This window comes from Haemaphysalis longicornis, unplaced genomic scaffold (assembly GCF_048455015.1).
Source record: "Haemaphysalis longicornis isolate Haplotype H1 unplaced genomic scaffold, Haemaphysalis longicornis Haplotype H1 scaffold_9, whole genome shotgun sequence".
Taxonomy (NCBI): Eukaryota; Metazoa; Arthropoda; class Arachnida; order Ixodida; family Ixodidae; genus Haemaphysalis; species Haemaphysalis longicornis.
The window spans coordinates 172,972,659-172,992,315 of record NW_027526460.1 but is presented as its reverse complement, the minus strand read 5'-3'; the positions used below and the strand labels follow the sequence as shown (position 1 = coordinate 172,992,315).

Genomic DNA, 19,657 nt, shown 5'->3' with positions numbered 1-19,657 from the left:
CCGCCGTGTGGTGAGTGGCCAGGCCCCTCGGGTCCTCCCGGAGCGTCTGAGCAGGGACGACCGCAGCCTGCTGCCCCGACTGCGGCTCAACTGCTGTGACGTGGCAGCCAGACTGCACCACCAAGGCCGCTGCTCCTCGCCCTCCTGTGCTCACTGTCCTGAGCCCGAGACTCTTGAGCACCTGCTATGCTCCTGCCCGGAGTTTGCAGCACACCGAGGAGTGCTGCAGACTTCGCTTCAGCAGCTCGGGCTGCCCTACCAGCACCTCGAGAGTCTACTGTTCCCGACGGGCTCCGCCGGAACTCGTCACGAAGTCTTCCGCCACCTGCTCACCTACTTGGAGGCCGCCGGTCTCAACAAGCGCCTGTAGACGGCCGTCTGCTGTCCGCGCCATTGCTGCTGCTCCTCCGCTTAGCTTTAAGTAGAGGCTCCACGTTTTAATTTCCTAGCTTACCTATCTCTTTCATCACCCCTTTTCTCCTCTAATCTTTCATCCCCCTCCTCCTCCTCCTCCCGGACTGGGTTGTATGCCGGTGAGCTCCCAGCTGGGCTCAATAATATCCCCAGTCCATTTCTTTTCCTTTTCCATCGAACCACTTACTACTCGCAGTACTCATGCCTCCCCAACCGAGTGGTAAAGCCGTGAAGAAGGCCGGCAAAGCACAGAAGAACGTGCGCGCCACGGACAAGAAGAAGAAGAAGCGCCGCAGGAAGGAGAGCTTCTCCATCTACATCTACAAGGTGCTCAAGCAAGTGCACCCCGACACTGGCGTCTCCAGCAAGGCCATGTCCATCATGAACAGCTTCGTGAACGACATCTCCGAGCGCATCGCGGCCGAGTCCTCGCGCCTGGCGCACTACAACAAGCGATCCACCAGCACGAGCCGCGAGATTCAGACCGCCGTGTGCCTGCTGCTGCCGGGCGAACTTGCCAAGCACGCCGTCTCCGAGGGAACCTAGGCCGTCACCAAGTACACCAGCTCCAAGGAGCCACCACAGGCGACCACCATCAAGCAAAAACGGCCCCTATTGGGGCCAACCAATTGCGTGCAGTAGCTGGAGAAGAGGCTGCTGCCACCAGCCGCCCACCCTGCTCTGTTCTCTCTTGAAAAATAGCTGCTGCTGCTGTTATTTTCTTCTCAGCATGGCATTTCGGGCCGCTATTGACATGGCCCATATACCAGCTGTGCAATGATGGCAAAAAAAGTAAAAGTGAGCATCAAAAAAAAAAAAAAAAATAGGCACACACGCACACACATACATACAAACCCATCCTGCTGGGAGCAGTTGCTTCACTCCGTGTTGTCAAATTAATGCACAGATTTCGTAGGCTAGTAGGAAACCTCGCGATTCAAGCTTTATTTATTTCTTGCGAGGGACTGTATACCCTCAGGGTGGCAAGGTTGAAGATTTAACAGCAGGGATAAGTTTTATTCCTGCAAGCACTGGTACGAGTGTTTGTATGGTTTTGGTGAAAAATAGGCAAACTGAATCAATATTCTAACATTTGGATCGAGTTTTGTTACCACAAAGAAAAAAAACGATGTCCAAATACCAACCACCGTTTTCCAAATGCAATACTGCTGTTTTGGAATTGCTGCTTGAAAAACTCGCGTACCGAGTGTTGTAACGAATCAGGCAAGCTTCTCGCTTATCTGATGAGGTTCCCCACGAAAGGAAAGCATCAGAAAAATTACTGAGTGGTTCAGTTTAAAAGGAAGAAAAAAATAGACTGGTGATAACAGAAACATCAGTTGCGCCAGCGACCTGCGTGAATCGAGTCCATTTTCGCAGCAGCACCCGCTTTCGGCGTCCCCACTAGACGCTGCGGGCACTCTTTCGCTGCAGCCACCTGACTGGCTAGTCCCCCTAGCCAATCAGGCCTTGCGGAACCTGATGGTCCGCACTCTCGCACGACATCGGAACGGGAGGCGACCCCTCCTTCAGGTCGCCTCCGCTCGTCTAACGTGCGCACGGTCGGTTGTTTTCTTTCATCGTCGCGCTCGCTACTACCGCACTCGTCATGTCTGGTCGCGGCAAAGGAGGCAAGGGACTCGGAAAAAGTGGAGTGAAGCGTCACCGCAAGGTTCTGCGAGACAACAATTAGGGCATCACCAAGCCAGCGATCCGTCGTCCGTCATCTCGGGACTCATCTACGAAGAGACCCGCGGCGTCCTCAAGGTGTTCCTCGAGAATGTCATCCGCGATGCTGTGACGTACACGGAGCACGCCAAGCGCAAGACCGTCACCGCCATGGACGTCGTGTACGCGCTCAAGAGGCAGGGCCGCACCCTGTACGGCTTCGGCGGCTGATTCTCTTCTGCTCCCTTCGTCTTGCCACCGCGAGGAAAGAAAGAGATCCCAAAACGGCTCTTCTAAGAGCCACATCTCACCCTACAGTGGGTGCAGCTTGACTGCTGCGCCGCGTGCCCAATATTGTTCTCTTTGGTGTATGTGGGTGCCATCTGTGCTGTGTTTACGTGTCTGGTGCGAGCCGTTTCCTTCTCAACGTGGTCTGCAATGGCGTCAGTTGGGTGAGTGTTTATACCAGCGCTTTCTGCATCTGCAGCCGCTGTTTTTTGTCCCACCAATGTGCAGTGGCAGATTCGCTTTCTTGTCGCTGTGTACGCCACTGCCATCGTTGTTCAAAGCGCGCCAGGGAAGTGCATTGTGGGGGATCGTAGATGGGCAAGGGCGAGCGCACCTGTCTCGCTATGTTTACCTAATGTCCGCTCTGGTATGCGGAGTAAGCTTTGGCTTGTTCTCGCGTGCTGCTGAAACCGAAACCGCGTTTCTCTCCTGCTTGTTGTTTCTTTCGCCATTCTCTGCTGCCAAGAGTAGTGTTGGGAGCTTTCCGATGTCGCGTGTTACAAGGTGTAGGCATAATTCGTTTCTTCTTTTTCGTGAGATGGCTTGGCATTTCTGTAGGCAGATTTTTTTAACCTTGACACGGCAGCAGCCCATGATGTCTACGGTGTGAGGAGCACATTTGCCATTTTAGCTTCAGGTTATGGCTAATCACTTTCATTTCAACAGGAGCTCGGATTACTGCTGTGTGAGTTGAAATAACATTGAACAAAAGATAGCTGTTGGTCGCCCTCTTCAATTTTCTTGAACTTCTATTTATATATAATTGCCTAATGAGTGTTAGGTAGACATACGCTACGTGAAAAATATTACAGTACCACAAGGCAGGCACCCGCCACTGCCTGGGAAGTGGCCAATTTTGGCGTCATTTACCTGAAGAAAGACTTGCTTGAGCACACAGGTCATTTTGCTGCTGAAAAAAATCTACTGTACATCTTGCTGAAAAGTGGCTGACAGAAAATTATTTGTTTTGTTACGGCTTGTCAAACTTGGCTCCGAGACCAATTTTTTTGCCATCTGTGTGGATAAATGGTAGGAGCAGTGCAACTCAAGTTACAACCTTAACATTTTAACCACAGCTTCCCATTAAAGTTGTGCATAAGTTATTTGTATGTTATATTTATGTAAAATACGGCCCAGTACATGTACTGGCGAACGTCTGGGAAGCATTTCTGCAAAATCCAAAATTCTTTTTTCTTGTTATGCAAGTTCTTTGACTTTGCGTGCGTCCCAATGTTTGTAATCGGGTTTTATACTATGCATTTCAGTGCGTCTGTGTGAGCAGTGTAAGCGTAAAAATTCGGTAAAAATTCTAAGGTTGTAACTTGTCCTACTATTTTGGGGCAAAGTTGGGAGCACATAGGCCTCTGAGCCAAGTTTGCCATTTTCGAATGGCCACTCTGAATTTTTGTCACGCAGCCAGACATGTTTTTCTGTTGGTATAGTAGGCGTAGTTTGGCCACAAAAATTACCAATTGCCTCTGATGAGTATTTGTGTAGATAAACAGCACTAAATTTGGCCCTGGCGAGCGTTCGCATGCCATTCTGTGCTCATTACATGGATACAGAGCTCTGTCCTTGCCCTTTGCTGTCTGCTATGGTTATATTGTGTGTTAAGTGTCTTGTCTCTTGAAGTTTTCTAAAATTTTAATGCATTAGAGAAAAAAAAAAGACGCTCGTCCTATATGCACTCGTAAGCTAGGCATTGCACTCAAACGTTATGCTTCCATTTTTGGTTTCCACCACTCGCACGACCCAGGTTCGAATCCCGCAGGAGACGTTTTTTTTGCATTCCGTGGTTCACCTCGCCCACATTTATTTTTGTCGCGCCTGGTATCTGTTTATGGCAGATACCAGGATTATAGACAGAATTCAGGTGGCTTTGAGCCAGCTGTCTCTTTGTGCCTGTCAGATAGTTTCGTGCCATCCCCTAGTTTGCTTTGCAAAGGCTACCTATGGTGAACGCATGCGCATGATCTTTTTCTTTAGTTGGGCTTGTTCTCACTGTTCCAGGTGATTTGTATGCACACGGCGGCGATGTTGCAACTATTTTTGTCTTTTGCAGGCTCTCCTGCTGCTGCTGCTGCAGTGCTAGGCGCGGCCAGTGCGAGTTCTGCACAACGTTCGGGAACAGAACCTACCTGCCTGGCTGCTGCTGCTTCGGTAGTAAAAGATGGCAAATAAAAGAAGCGGGCTCTCATTGCCGCCCCTCCGCCTGTCTCTGCTGTGCTTTGCTCCTTTCAATGACGATGCTATGCAAATGAGGGCTGCGCGAAATGAGGGCGCCACATCGGCTGCCCCCTTGGCCAGCTTTCGCCATGGTCATCGGGCTTGAGACAATTTCTGTATTGTTCACGTGATATTCACGCATACCATCGTGTTTCTGTGGCTCGCAGTAAAAAAAAACTTTAGCTCAGCATGGCGCGACGATTGGCTACCTCTCCACAGCCCGAGAAGCATTTGTAAACAAAGTGAAACACGCAAGAATGACGAAAAACGTAGCTTGGACGCCCCCTAAATGATTTACTAAACGGCGCACACGCCAGCGGTGCATGTTTTTCCAATTCTACAACTCCTGTTCTCTCGATTAAAGCGTGTTTCGATTGCTTGGGCTTTAGTTAACGACCCCTCAGGGCGTCGCAAAAGTCGCTGGGCGCGCTTCGTCCGCGCGGGCAGATCAAGGCTCTTTCGCAGCCAGCTGCAAAACCAAGAGGGTCAGGCCAACTAAAATTGCACTGAAACGTTTGCCAGGGCCTCTACTTTATTGTCGCTGGTCGTTCGGGCTTCTCACTTGTACGAAAAAGGCTCGCACAAGGGTTACAACCCGCGTGGTAGGCCTCGCGCCGACCATTGCACTCGCGCCGCGTCGGAGTTTTGGCGCTGGTATCGTCACCGTTCGTCGCACGAAAACGAAAACTGCACCATCGCATAGCTCGAAGAATAAGCTTTTTATCGAAGGGTTTCACGACGCCGTGAGGACGTTTTTCTACCCGCCAGCGAGTGGCGGAGGAGCGAGAACCACGCCTGGGACACTGAGAAGTCGCATTCGCCTTGTTAATCGGCTTGCAGCTGAACTTTCCTTATACTCACGTGCACTTCATGCATACCATCGTGTTTCTGTGGCTCGCAGTAAAAAAAAACGTTAGCTCAGCATGGCGAGACGATTTGCTACCTCTCCAAAGCCTGAGAAGCATTTGTAAACAAAGCGAAACACGCCGGAATGACGAAAAACATACCTCGGACGCCCCTACTTTATAACTCAACGGCGCACACGCCAGCGGCGCATGTTTTCCAATTCTACAACTCTTGTTCTCTCGATTAAAGCGTATTTCGATTGCCTGGGCTTTAATTAACGACCCCTCAGGGCGCCGAAAATGTCGCTGGGCGCGCTTCGTCCGCGCAGGCAGATCAAGGCTCTTTCGCAGCCAGCTGCAAAACCAAGAGGGTCAGGCCAACTAAAATTGCACTGAAACGTTTGCCAGGGCCTCTACTTTATTGTCGCTGGTCGTTCGGGCTTCTCACTTGTACGAAAAAGGCTCGCACAAGGGTTACAACCCGCGTGGTAGGCCTCGCGCCGACCATTGCACTCGCGCCGCGTCGGAGTTTTGGCGCTGGTATCGTCACCGTTCGTCGCACGAAAACAAAAATTGCACCATCGCGTAGCTCAAGGAATAAGCTTTCTAACGAGTGGTCTCACGACGCCGTGAAAACGTTTTTCGGCCCGCCAGCGAGCGGTGGAGGAGCAAGAACTACGCCTGGGACACTGAAAAGTCGCGTTCGCCATGTTAATCGGCTTGCAGCTGCACTTCCCTTATCCTCACGTGAAATTCACGCATACCATCGTGTTTCTGTGGCTCGCAGTAAAAAAAAAACGTTAGCTCAGCATGGCGAGACGATTTGCTACCTCTCCACAGCCCGAGAAGCATTTGTAAACAAGTGAGAACGCGCAAGAATGACAAAACACGTATCTTGGACGCCCCCTAAATGATATACTAAACGGCGCACACGCCAGCGGCGCATGTTTACCAATTCTACAACTCCTGTTCTCTTGATTGAACCGCCTTTCGACGATCCTAGGCCTTAATTAACTACACCAGAGCGAGCGCAAATGCACCGTGAACGATATATGAAGGACATGCTTGGAAAGCGAAACCTAAACAAACCGAAACAGAACCGGAACCATCGCGAATGTCGCGCGAAAAGCGCGCCTGGAAAGCAAAATAATGAATTCACAAATAAAAAAAGCCAACACGCCGATGATGATGGTGTGTTCGCGCATTCTAGCGTGCGTTTACTGAAGCACTGTTTGATTTCATTACGAATATGCCACGTAGAGGGCGCCGCGCACTGCAGCCATTTTGTTATGTTTTTATGATTTTGTTTGTTGTGATTTATTGATTTCGTTTTTGTATTTTCATTCCTTTGCTTTTTATGCTGAATATGTGATTTTTTGTTTGTATTTTCATTCCTTTGCTTTTTATGCTGAAGATGTGATTTTTTGTTTGTATTTTCATTCCTTTGCTTTTTATGATGAATTAGTGCTTTTTTTATTGCATTTTCATTATTTAGGTTTGCGCGCGCGCTTTGCGTGGCAATATTTCCCATATAGTTGTTTGCAAAATTTCTGCGCGGCCCCTGCAGGGGTTTGGTTAACCAAGCCGCTCCTGCCGCCCCCCCCCTCACACATACACACACACACAAAAAAAAAACACACACACACTCCGCTCTGCGCCTAGCAGTGTACCCTCAGCTTAGCAAGTGAAACTCAAAGCTACACCAGGGAGCTTAACTGCCCTTAATTTAGGCTAGCGGCCGTTATTATTATTATTTCTAAATTAAGCTAACCAGACCTGTCCCAATTAGGCTGAAATTCGGAGGCTGCAGCTGCCTCCTCCAATAGCCCCTGTTCAGTTGCAACACAGTACTCAATTACAATTAATTGCTGCTACAAGACCCTGGCCCCCCCAACTAGGCCAATTCTGCTGTTTTGATTATTTGATTAACAACAATACGAGCGCAAACTGCAACAATTTAACAGCAGAGAGCCGTTATGCTCCAGTACAGGTTGTTTATCTTGTTGACAACTATGCAATATGAGCTCATATTAAAGGAGCAGTAGCAACACCAGCGCCCTGCCGACTGCACGAGCACCACGTGCAAGCGACTGAACAGGGGGCTATTTTTTTCCTGATCTACACACGCAAACATGTCTCAAACTGCACTGAAAGAAACACAAACAGCAGCACCCACAACACTCAGGTCACTCGCCATCCTCTTCGCTCGCAAAAGCAGCAGCTCGATAAGTGAACGAACAATAGTGCGTGTTTGCGTTACACTGTGGTGCGCCGCGAAGATGAACTTTGCGACACTCGCAAGCCCGCGTTTAAACAAGTAGCAGCAGCAGCAAGCGTCGTCAAAATTCACCATCGCGAGGCACCCATAAGAGAAACATTTTGGCAGCCCCCCATGTTTTCATTTTGTTTTTATTTCCCACGAACGTACCTGCGTGCGGGAGCAACCATACGCACGCGCCAGCTTCGTCTGCCCCCAGGTCGGAAAGCTGCTGCAGCAGCGCCTGCACAAGAGAGACCCACAGTTATTGTACTAATGAGCAGAGGAGTGTGTTCGACAACAAACGCAGCAGCGCGCGGCGCACGCAATTCAGCCCACATTTGCAAGGTAATCACAGCCTCCTTCTTTTCTTCTCTTCTCTGATAAACAACAACACTGTCATGCCGTTCGAGTATCTCAATAAAACATCAAGGCTTTGCAATAAAGACTCTGTCACATTAAAGACTGCATTAGCACTGTGAGTTAAGGCCTCGTGCTGCACATAAAATTACCAACACCTTTTGCAAAACGCGCGCAAAATGTGGCCACCAAAAGCGGCGTTTTTTTTTCAATTCGAATTTCCATTGTTTGAAGCACCTGCCCGCATTTCTTTTTGCAGCGCCCCGTTCGCACACGTGCGCTATCTGTCAAGATGAAAGCATAATGATAAGGAAACAGCCGCTAGATACTTTAGGTTGCACAAACAATAGCAACGAGCCACCGCGTTTTTGTTCTCCATAACGCCATTGTTAAATGAAATAATCAACCTTGGGCGACGCGTTTCGAATCACATGCGCCTCAAATTATAGCGCGCTAGAGCTGCCCCGCGAAGGAGCAGTGAAAATAGCACTGTCAGATGAGTTATTAAGCAGTGTCACCATAATAGGCTGCCGAAGCACAAGAAATGACCTACCGGCACCGTCGGCAGCACACACGGAGACCTAGCTCGCACCTCGCGTTACGCACGTCCGAATTCTCCGAAGGTTGGCGCCCAAAAGACAATGCGACCGCTGTTCGCTGGACAGCACGGAAACGCGCGCACGCGATATGCTGGAGACGGAGCGCGCTTCTAATTGGTTACGCCGCAAGCGCCTCTTCCCCTCTTTTCGCTCCTAGAATGCTGGAAACTGCACTTTTTTTCCGTGCCCCAAATTTGCGCCCCTGCAGTTACCAAACGAAAATAGCTATCGATTTCATTCATACGCTGTGTTGTTGCGCGCAACGCTTTCTCTTATCTGTCCAAAAATGGTAAACCTGGCCCAAACTGCGGTCCGGCTATGACGCGAAACGTCCGACTGACCATAAACAAGAGTGCCGGCGGCCGCCGCCGCCGCGGCGAAGCCTTCCACCCCCCACCCCTCCGCGGTCGCTAGGATGCTGAAAATGGACAATTTTCGGGGTCGCTCGGAGAGCCACCGAAGCGAGTAGTCGTGTTTTTTCGCCGCTCAGTACTTTTGTTTTGTTTTTTTCTCTGACTCATGGTGTAACTTTCGCTCTTCTACAGTTTATATTAGAATAGGCCGCGCCCCGTGGCAAGCCCTTCTCAGGGCTCATTAGGGAGGGCTCTCTTCTCCCCGAACCTTTTAATAGTTTACCTCTACTCTCATCTCTTTCGCACTCACCATGCTCCTTCCAACCTCCTAACGCCCCGTGGCAAACTCTGTCCCCCCTCCATTCCCAACCTGTCCGCTCTCCTATCCGCACCATATCACCTGCCTACATGTTAGCAATAGAGTCTGGCATGAGAGCGCTCAGCTCAATGAAAAGGGCCGTGGCGCAGGCTAGCGATGGTGACGGCGAGACGACCCAGGATTCTGTCTCGCCGTCTGCCACGTCGTCCACCTCATCAAGCAGCAACAGAGACTCCAGCAGCAGCTCGGGTGAGTGCTCGCCCCCCGTTTCCCCCCCACAGCGCCCCTCGCGAAAGTCACTTGACCATGACCGCCTCAGAACCCGAGGGCACAGCGCCGACAGCCCACTACTGCGAATCGCCTTCTGCCGCCGCGCTTGGACCCAACATCGCGAGCTAGCAGTCTGCACGATTCCCATACGGCCCGCTGCGACGCAGGAACCACCCCCCCACCCCCCCGCTCTCTCGCCTACGAAAAAGCGTACGCCAGGGACGCGTCCCTGTAACACCGAAAATGCGCCGTCCAGCAGTGCGACGCAAGCGCAAACAACTCCCACCTGAGACACCACGAAGGCCGCGGCCATTTTCTCTCCAGCCTCCCGCAGAAAAAGAGTCGCTCGCAGCCATTACAGAAAGCTCCCCATCCCCCGCAAGCGGCAGCGAAGCAGGACTGACAGCACCCGAAAGGAATGCAGAAGGCCCCCAGCCCCCCTTCGTTGGCAGGGCAGCGCCAGAGACCGAAGATCCGAGTGAGAGCTGCGGCGACGGACCAGAGAGCGTCTTCTGGACGCTGCAAACGCTCGCCAGGAAACCAAAACTGACACCTCCGGGCGGCTGCAGGAGAACACGAGAGCAGCGCCCCCTTCCCACCTGGGCGCGACCTCCAGCTCCTCCTCCCCTGGCTACTCCCAGGGCAAGGAGAGTCCCAGCCGCTCCGACGCGGATGACGTGGGCTTCACGCTGGTGCAGTACGGGAAGCGCAAGCAGAAGAAAACAAGCCAGCCAGCACCCTCCCCTCCTCTCCCCCAGGCCACCCCCCCCCCGAGCAGGAAGTAAACAACCCGACTCCCAGCGAGCGAGCGCCGCAGGTAGACTCACCCCTCAGGTCACAGTGCTATTCAAGCCCACCACCCAAAGCGCAAGCCTGCGCAGACTGAGCCGCTTTGACCTGAGCGAAGAGCTAAACACCTTCGGGGCCTGGGCGAAATACGCATCAACACGCGTCTCAACCTCGTAGCGGTGGACACAGCGCGCGAAGATACCCGCCGCGCCCTTCTCGGGCTTCGCTCCCTCGGGGGTGTGCTCGTGCAGCCATACCCCGCCTCGAGAGATGGGCGCACGCGCGCGGTCCTGCGGGGCATAGACGCCGCTGTAGAGGCCGAAGAGCTGATTGCCCGAATTAAACCGCAGGTGCCCATCATCGGGGGGTCGCGGAATGGGCAGCTGCTCTTCATAACCTTTCTGGGCCGCCAGCCACCCACCCACGTGCATTTATCGCACATACGTGTCCCGGTCGAGATACTCACAGCACGAAACCTTCAATGCGGACACTGCTACCGCTTCGGCCACATTCGGACGACCTGCAGGAGCGCGGCTCGCTGCGCCAGGTGCGCTGGCGCCCACCCCACGCAAGATTGCGCGGCCCCCGGGCTCCGCTGCTGCAACTGCGGGGGGACCCACTGGGCTACGGCCACAACCTGTCCCGCGCGTCTTACCGCGGTAAACACGACGCAGGCACCCCCCCGCGCAAACGCAACCTCCCGCCCCCCCCCCCGCAGTGAGGGAACGACCTGCTAGCCCCCCGTCGTCGGAGGGGCCAACCTACGCAAGCCGGCTACGAGCGCCAGCCCCCTCGGCTGCGCTACTGGGCGAGGCGCTCCAGACCATCAAACACCTCACCAGCTACATCGAGCACCTAGAACATGGGAATTAACGACCCCAACCCAAACACCCGCGCCCAAACCAAATCCAGACCCTCCATCCTCCAGTGGAATTGCAATTCCCTCCGCAGGCGCCACGATGACCTCTACGCGCGGGTCCTGCAACACCCTTACGACATATTGTGCCTCCAGGAGACGGACACCCTTCCAGAGGAATGCCGACTGCCTGGTTACGTCGCCTATCATTGCGCGACAAAATGCGCCGAGCCGCACTGCGCGCTCACGCTTTGCGACAACACCACGCACGCCCCCGGCCGCACGAGAGCAGCCATATACATAAAAAAGTCCATCCCGCACGCTCGGGTAGATCTCGGCGGCCCCCGGAGCGATCACCTCGAATGCGTGGCCGTCACAGCGCGCATGGGGAATGCCGAGACGACGGTGGTGAGTGCCTACGTGCCACCCAACCGGGACTGGGACCCTGCCCAGCTGTGCCCCTTGGCTGCTCTCTGCGCGCGTGATAAGATCGTGTGCGGAGATTTCAATGCACACCACGCCAGCTGGGGGAGCAGGCGTGCCAATAAGCGCGGCACTCAGCTTATTGACGCAATTACCACCTGCGGGCTCGCCCCCATCAACACCGGGGAAACACCTTCGCAAAGCGCAATAACCGGCAGTCTTGCTGCATTGACGTCACTTTCACGTCAGAGCACCTCAAATACTCCCGGAGGCCGCAGGCCAGCACATGGGGCTCGGACCACAAGCCCAATATAATCGAGCCCGAGAGCAGCGGCGCCACACGCGGTCGCGCTTACTCAGTGACCCACTGGGTCGGCTTCCGCGAACTGCTCACGGAATCGCAGCAGGACGACTTCCTCAGTGCACTCGAGCGGTCCCTCAAAGCGGCCACAAAAACGGCCCACGCAGCCCCATTCCAGACGGCCCCGGACCTGAACCTCCTCAACCTGCGCGCCGCGAGACAGCGAGCGCAACACCAGGCCCTCCGCTCCGGCGCGCGGGGTGAATGGACGCTCTAGAACCGCATCGACGCTGTACTCCGCCGCCACGCGAAAAAGCTACGGCGAGAAAGCTGGATCGCCATCTGCGCAGCTCTTGAAAGCGCCGCGGGCACGGCGAGACCGTGGCGTCTCCTACGCGCCCTCACCCAGCCCCCCTCGCCCAGCAAGCTCCCCCTCCTCTCCCTGGCCCTCGCTCAACAGAAGCCACTCGCCGAGGTGGCCGATGCCTTCGCCGGGGGAGTTTGGCCTCGGTCGTCGTGGGGTGCGGACGTGTTTTTCGTTCGCTCCTGCGCGGCCGGGGCGGCATCGCGATTATGCCAGCCACGCGTCGCGAGCCATGGGTGTTTCGTTCGGGCGTCGAGCGCTCTGCTGCGTTGGGCCGTCGAGCGCCTGCTCCCGCTCGCCAGTAATCGCTTTACTACCACGAACATCACCCAGCAAGCTCCCCTCACTTGGGACTTCCGCGCACGACTCATCGCAGCACAGCCTCGCATCTACGCTCCACCGCTCCCGTCGAGAACTTCTCCCGGACGCAGCATGACGCCAGGACCTGTGTTTGTGATGTGTACTGTGCTCGGTGGCCCCCAGTGACTGTGGCAACGCTTCTTTTCCTCGCGGCGCCTAAACTTTTCTTTTTACCGATCTCCTTTTTTCTCTACCCTATCCTATTCATCTCCTTGTATATTCCCCACCCCCCCGGACTGGGTTGTATGCCGGTGAGCCCACAGCTGGGCTCAATAATATCCCCAGTCCCTTTCTTTTCCTTTTCCATCAAACCACTACTACTACAGTCGAACACGGATATATCGAACACGGGTATATCGAATTATTGTCTATATCGAACTCATATATTATCCCCATGAAAATTCTGTGTAAAAGTATAGGAATTCGTACGTTTATATCGAACCGTATTTTTCCCGACATCGGGTATATCGAACGCCGCGCGAGCTGGAAGGTGGTCTTCGGCGGTCGCTGCACCCCCGATTGAGGTTGAGGAGGATATGGAGGAATGCGCGGGCATCTCGAAGACTGGCTTGCGCAACTAATCCCCCCTACCGGAACGAATTTGCGCTTGCCCAGTCGGGCCCCGCTACCGGCCGCCGTAGCGTTAGCAGACGGAGCCCGGTATGCTAAATCTCTCTAGGCACACAAGCCCGAACGCTCGGAAAATGTGGCAGTGCGAGGTAGGGATGCCCCGACTGCGCACGTCCTTTTTTTTGCGGCTGCGTGCGTTTCCCGGCTTGCCGAAAAATAGTTTTTTTTCTCTCTGTCTGGGTCTGTCTTCCCCCGTTGTCGTCTCGGGAAACGGAAGAGAGAACAAAGGCGCTGGCGGCCTCCTCCTTCTTTTGCATTTTGCTGCTGTTGCTGCTGTTTGGCGAGTTGCCCCGCAACTTTCGGAGAAGACTGTTTCTCTCGAGGTGACCATCGCGAGCGCTTTGTTGGAGTCTGTTCAGAGAGCCTTGGAATTCTTACCTTCAAAGTTCTTGTGGTACGTGCGCGCTGTTCTTCTTTTGCGTGCGTGTTGTGCATGGTGTGCGAAGGCGCAGCGTACTGCTGGAATTTTCTAGTTGTGCAGCCTCGAGAAGATCGAGACCAGCATCTTTAATTTCATTTCCAGGACGCAGAAGCAGGCCAAGATCAGCGTTTTTTTCACGCAAATAAAGCGTCCTGTTGCGTCGTGAGTGCGGAATTAATTGTCATTCTTGAATGCGACAATCGGTAAGTGATTGTCCGCCATAGGTGAGGTCTCAGAGCCCATATTGTTTATATCGAATTTTTCATATATCGAACTATTTCACGATCCCCTTGGAGTTCGGTATATCCGTGTTCGACTGTACTACTACTAGGCCTTCGCCGCGCACGTCACCTCCTCCTCCCGATCGACCCCCGTCGGCCGCGCGCCGCCGAATGTAAACAAACTACCCCTCTCGGCTCCCGACGCGCGCGCGGCCGAGGTCATGAATGAACCTTTCACGACGCAGGAGCTTGAGCGTGCGCTGGCGAAGGCGAAGCGAAAGAGCGCCCCGGGCCCCGACGGGATAACTTTCGAGGCCCTGAGAAACCTGCACGAAGACCAGCGCGCAAGACTACTGGCCTATTTCAACATGTTCTGAGAGCGGGGCACGCTGCCCGAAACACTCACCCTGGCGTACGTCTGCCCCATCCTAAAGCGCGGCGAGCCACCTGCCGAGCTCGGCTCCTACCGGCCCATCTCCCTGACCTCTGCATAGGGAAACTGCTGGAGATGATGGTGCTGGCAAGGCTGGAATGGCTCGCGGGGGAGAACAAATGGAGCCCCGAGCAGCAGGTCGGCTTCAAACGGGGACGAAGCACAGCGGACTGCATCGCGGACGTCGTCTCCACGTTCGAGCAGGCCAAGGGGAGCAAACACACCATGTTTTTGGTCCTGCTCGACGTGGAAAAAGCTTTCGACGCCCTCCCCCACGCGACGATCCATGCCGCGCTTGACCGCTGCCGAGTGACGGGGCGGATGCGCGCGTACCTGGATGCCTTCCTAGGCAATCGCCACCTCTAGGTGCGCTGGGGAAAACACTTAGCTCGGCCCACCCCGTCACAGCAGGCGTACCCCAGGGCAACGTCTTATCCCCCTTCATCTTTAACCTTGCGCTCGCAACCCTTCCCCCCTCCGACTCCATCCCGACCCACATGATCCTATATGCCGACGACATAGCCATCTGGAACTCCACACACACGGGCAGGCGGGAGGCTGCCCGCGAAGCCATCCAGGTGGCCTTGAACATCGTCGGCAAACGGCTCGAAGACCTTGGCCTGCGGGTATCGCCCACCAAAACTGTGGCCCTCACATACCACCCCACGGCAGGTATGGTGAAGCGAACCCCAGAGCTCACACTGAATGGCATAACCCTGCCGTGGAAACAGAAAGTGGTATACTTGGGGGCCACACTTGACAACAGGCTCTGCTGGCGGCCCCACCCCAAAGCAGCCCGGGCCATGGCCGCCACGGCACTGCAAGCCATCAAGAATATCATAGCAGGTGGGCGTGGCTGCACCCCGGAACTAGCCGCGCGTATCTACACGGCCACTGGCGTGAGCCGTATACCGTACGCGCTCCCGCAGGCCAAGCTAACCCCTGCTACCTGGAGGAAGCTCGAGCTACACCACCGAGCGGCCCTGGCCTCTGCCTCCCCAACCACTCCCGCATCATTGAGACCCTCGCCGAGGCCGGATCGTGGCCCCTGCAGTCCCTCGCTACGCGCTACGGCCTGAACTTCATCGCGCGTCTGAAACTCGCCCCAGACGGTCGCACCCTCCTCGAGCGGTTCCGCCAACGACCCCACTCGCGAGTCTTCCACCTACTCAACACCTACGAAGAGCTCGTGGGTTCAGACCCGCCGCCCATAGAGCCGCCCCCCCTCCGCAGCGCGACGCGGGAGTGCGCATCGCCACCACGATCCCCGGCGTCAGGAGCAAGCGCACCCCCCCCCCCTGCGCACTACAACAGGAAGTAGCGTGCCTGCTGCACGAGCGCTACGCAGACGCAGTTAAACTGTACACAGACGGCTCCGTGCTGCCCGGCCCCCCAGGCTCCGCCACCGCCGCTTGCGCGGCCCCCGAGCTAGACCTGACGGTTCAGCGCCGACTCAGCTTTGCCTCCAGCTCAACGACAGCCGAGCTGGTAGGCCTGCACCTGGCGGCGGACGCCCTGACGGAACGTCGCGACATCAACCAGGCTGTCATTCTCTGCGACAGCCAGGCGGCACTCCTGCGCCTGCAAAACCCAAACAAACACGGGCCGCTCGTGCGGCAGCTCGCCAAGAAACTGCGCGACCTCCACTCAGAGGGGAGGCGCGTCTCGCTCCACTGGGTGCCGGCTCAGGTGGGACTTGCGGGCAACGAACTCGCCGACACGCTCGCCAAAGCGGCCCACTCGGCGGACACGGCCGTCTTCAAAGCGGCCACCAAGGGCGATGACGCGTGCCACTGGATTGAGAAGCACGCGAGCCTTCAACATCCGCACCCGCGACTGGCCGACGGAAGAACACAGGGGCGCATCCCGAGCCGCGCTTTCGGCCGCGCAGACTGCAGCTTACTCCTACGCCTCCGCACGCGCAGCGCTGTTTCCACGGCCCGCTGCTTCTTCTTCGGACGGACCGCCTCCCCCAACTGCCAGCACTGCGGCGAAGTAGGCAACACCGAACACGCCTTACTCCGCTGCAGCCACCACCGCGTCGAGCGGGCCAAGATGCTGCAAAGCTACGCCGCCCTCGGAGTAGCGTGCAGCATGCGGGAGGAGCTCCTCTTCCCCTCGGCCACCCGTGGACGGGGCGCGGCACTCACCGCTCTGCTGCAGTACCTGCATTCCACCGGCCTAGCCAAGCAGCTCTAAAGGCCAACGCCTCCGCTGCCGTCGCTCTCTTTCCCCTATCTCTTTCCTCCTCCCCCCCTCCACCTCCTTTCCGGCTCTCCTGTGCGCGGCTCCCCGTGGTCGCCGCCGCACGATCCGGCGCTACTGTGCGCGGCCCCTCGGGGTCGTCGCAGTATAAATGTCAACCTGTTTGCATGCTGTACCTCTGCCGTCAGCTTATATTAATCATGTATCCCCAATCCATCGTACCTAGTATTTACCCCCGCAAGCCCCATATTACGCCCCCTGTAACCCGCTTATCAGCTATCTCTACATATATCCGCCCCCACTCATATCCAGCTGCCCCTTACCATGTACTCCTGTAACTTGCTATGTGTTTTTTTTTGTTTTTTTTTCCTGCAGTGTAGACGTTCTTTGCACTGCTGCCGTCGCGTCCCCCCGCACTTGTTGTTATTGCTGTCTGTTGCCCTTGGCACTGTTGCCTTCGCGTCTCTCACATTTGTTGTTTATGCCGTCTTTTTCTCTTGTTGTTTATTTCCTTTTTTTTATTATCCGCCCCCACCCATGTCGCGATCTACTTCCGTACGTCTAGCCGCAGCCACTGCTGCACTACTCGCAATGTTAGCCGCTCGTTTACACTGCTTCCGTCGCGTCCCCCCACACCTGTTGTTGTTGTGGTCTGCGCTGTCGCCGTCACGTCTCTCGCATTTGCTGTTGATGTCATCTGATAATTTTGTTGTGGCCCTCTGTTATTTTATTCTGTATTCCCGCCTGCCTTGCTGCGCCGCGATATTTACAAGTGTGTGATTCCTGGCATCTGCTCACTCAGCTTCTCCCTACATCCTTCCTCCCCCTATACCTACTCTTTCGACTCTCCCACCCTCCTCGCTTCCGCTCGGCCAGTTGAGGTGTCGGCGAAACGCCAGACAGTTACCGGCCTCTTTCCCCCTCCCCCCCCCCCCAACAACCACTTCCTCCTCCTCCGACAATTTTCGTCGCCACGTAAATTCGCCTCCCCACAGTTTCTGAACGAAAAGAGCTATCAATTCCATTCAAATTTTGCCTTGTTGCGCCTTGTGTTTTCTTTTACCTGAGCAAAAATGGTGAACGTGGTGCAAATTGCGGCCTGGCTACGACGCAAAATATTTTGCTTACTATGCAGATTTTGCGAACGAAATAAGCTATTGTGGGAATCGTGGAGAACCGCGACCTGCGATCCCGAGCCAGTGCGCGCTTCGGGAGAGACGCTTGTGCGCTGAAACCGGTCCGGCGCTCCGCTGGTTCGTCGGCGTCCCCCGAGAGATGGCGCCACCGATGTGTGCGGGGATAGGCGCGCGGGCGGCGCGGGAGACGGGAGAGTCTCGTCGGAGACCCGGTTGGGGCGAGATCGGCGGAACGCGGCGGTGATGGATACATGCATCTCAGGCGGGAGCTTTGTTTGTCGCGCGCCGTGAATGCCTACCTCCCGTTCGCGGTCACGACCTGGACGGCGTGATTCGTGAACGCCGTCGAGCCTTGTGCTCGCATGCTTTGGGATTCCCCAAATAAACGGCTGTGCTTCGGCACTACTGTCTACTGTGTTCTCGTATCGGCGAACCTCGCTGGGCTGCCGTAGCCATGGGAGCCCGCGTGGTTGACGCCGGGAGCTAGCGTGGTGACCTTACGCCAGGACTGGCTGAGGTCCCCGAGGAACCCCTCATATATCCCACACTATCGATTTCATTTAAAGCGCGCCCACTCGCGCAAGACGTCTATTCTTACCTGCGAAAAATTTACACACCTGGTCCGAACCACAGTTGGGCTGCAGAAGGAAACGTGGGGCACACCATAACCGATCTTGGGGCCCACCACTGCGCGCCCCTTGCAAGGTGCTAGTTTGCAAAACAAAACCGTTTGGTAACTTTGCATTTATCGACCTTCGATTGGCCCTGTGAAGGTGACGCGGGCTCCCTGTTCGTATATTTTGCTGTTCGCGGGGGCCCTACGCCGCGCTCCGCGTCGTCGCCACACGACGGCGGTTTGCGCCGACTTACGAAACGACGCGCGGGCCTTGGAAAGCCGTTTTCGGCTTCAAACTGAGATTTCTTTATTGTTCGCGTAAAATTCACGCGTACCATCGTGTTTCTGCGGCTCGTTGTAAAACAACAACAAGAAAAACGTTTAGCTCAGCACGGTGAGACGCTTTTCCGCCTGTCCACAGCCCGAGAAGCATTTGTAAACAAAGCGAAACTGGCGAAATTGACAAAAAACTTGTCTTGGACGCCCCGTAATTAATCAACTGAGCGACGCTCGCGCAAGCGGCGCAAGTTTTCCAATGCTACAACTCCTGTTCTCTCGATTGAACCGTGTTTCGAGTGTCTGGGCTTTGATGAACGACCCCTCAGGGCACCGCAAAAGACCCCGGGCACGCTTGGTCCGCGAGGGCAGATCAAGGCTCTTTCGCGGCCAGCTCCAAAACCAAGGAGGTCAGGCCAACTAAAATTGCACTGAAACGTTTGCCGGGGCCTCTACTTTACTGTCGCTGCTCGTTCGGGCCTCCCACTCGTACGGAAAGGGCTCGCACAAGGGTTACAACCCGAGCGGTAGGCCTCGCGCCGACCTTGTCGGCCGCGCCGCGTCGGAGTTCTGGCGCTGGCATCGTAACCGTTCGACGCACGAAAACGATGATTGCACCATCGCGTAGCTCCAAGAATAAGCTTTCCAACGAGTGGTCTCACGACGCCGTGAGGACGTTTTTCGGCCCGCCAGCGAGCGGCGCAGGAGCGAGAACCACGCCTGGGACCCTGAAAGGTCGCGTTCGCCATGTTAATCGGCTCGCAGCTGAAATTTCCTTATCCTCACGTAAAATTCACGCATACCATCGTGTTTCTGTGGCCGGGAGGAACAAAAAAAGTCTACGCTCTGCACGGTGAGACGATTTCCTACCTCTCCACAGCCCGAGAAGCATTTGTAAACAAAGCGAAACGAGCGAAATTGACGAAAAACGTGTTTTGGACGCCCCGTAACCTATCAACTAAACGGCGGACACGCCAGCGGCGTATGTTTTCCAATTCTACAACTCCTGTTCTCTCGATTGAACCAT

The 19,657-nt window shown here is 55.2% G+C and overlaps 2 protein-coding genes and 1 pseudogene across 2 annotated transcripts in view; all 3 read left to right on the top strand.

The window, feature by feature from the left end:
• LOC144151944 (histone H4-like) overlaps positions 1-19,657 on the top strand; it is a 127,669-nt gene that overhangs the window by 70,540 nt on the left and 37,472 nt on the right. The window lies entirely within an intron of this gene.
• Positions 616-960, top strand: LOC144153984 (histone H2B-like). Its single transcript, XM_077685788.1, has one exon. The coding sequence runs from the start codon at positions 616-618 to the stop codon at positions 958-960; it is 345 nt and encodes a 114-aa protein (XP_077541914.1).
• On the top strand, positions 2,009-2,392 carry LOC144153729 (histone H4-like; annotated as a pseudogene).

What these genes read in the sequence shown, in the direction of transcription:
- LOC144153984 (XM_077685788.1), top strand. Translation starts at nt 616, where the DNA reads ATGCCTCCCCAACCGAGTGGTAAAGCCGTGAAGAAGGCCGGCAAAGCA.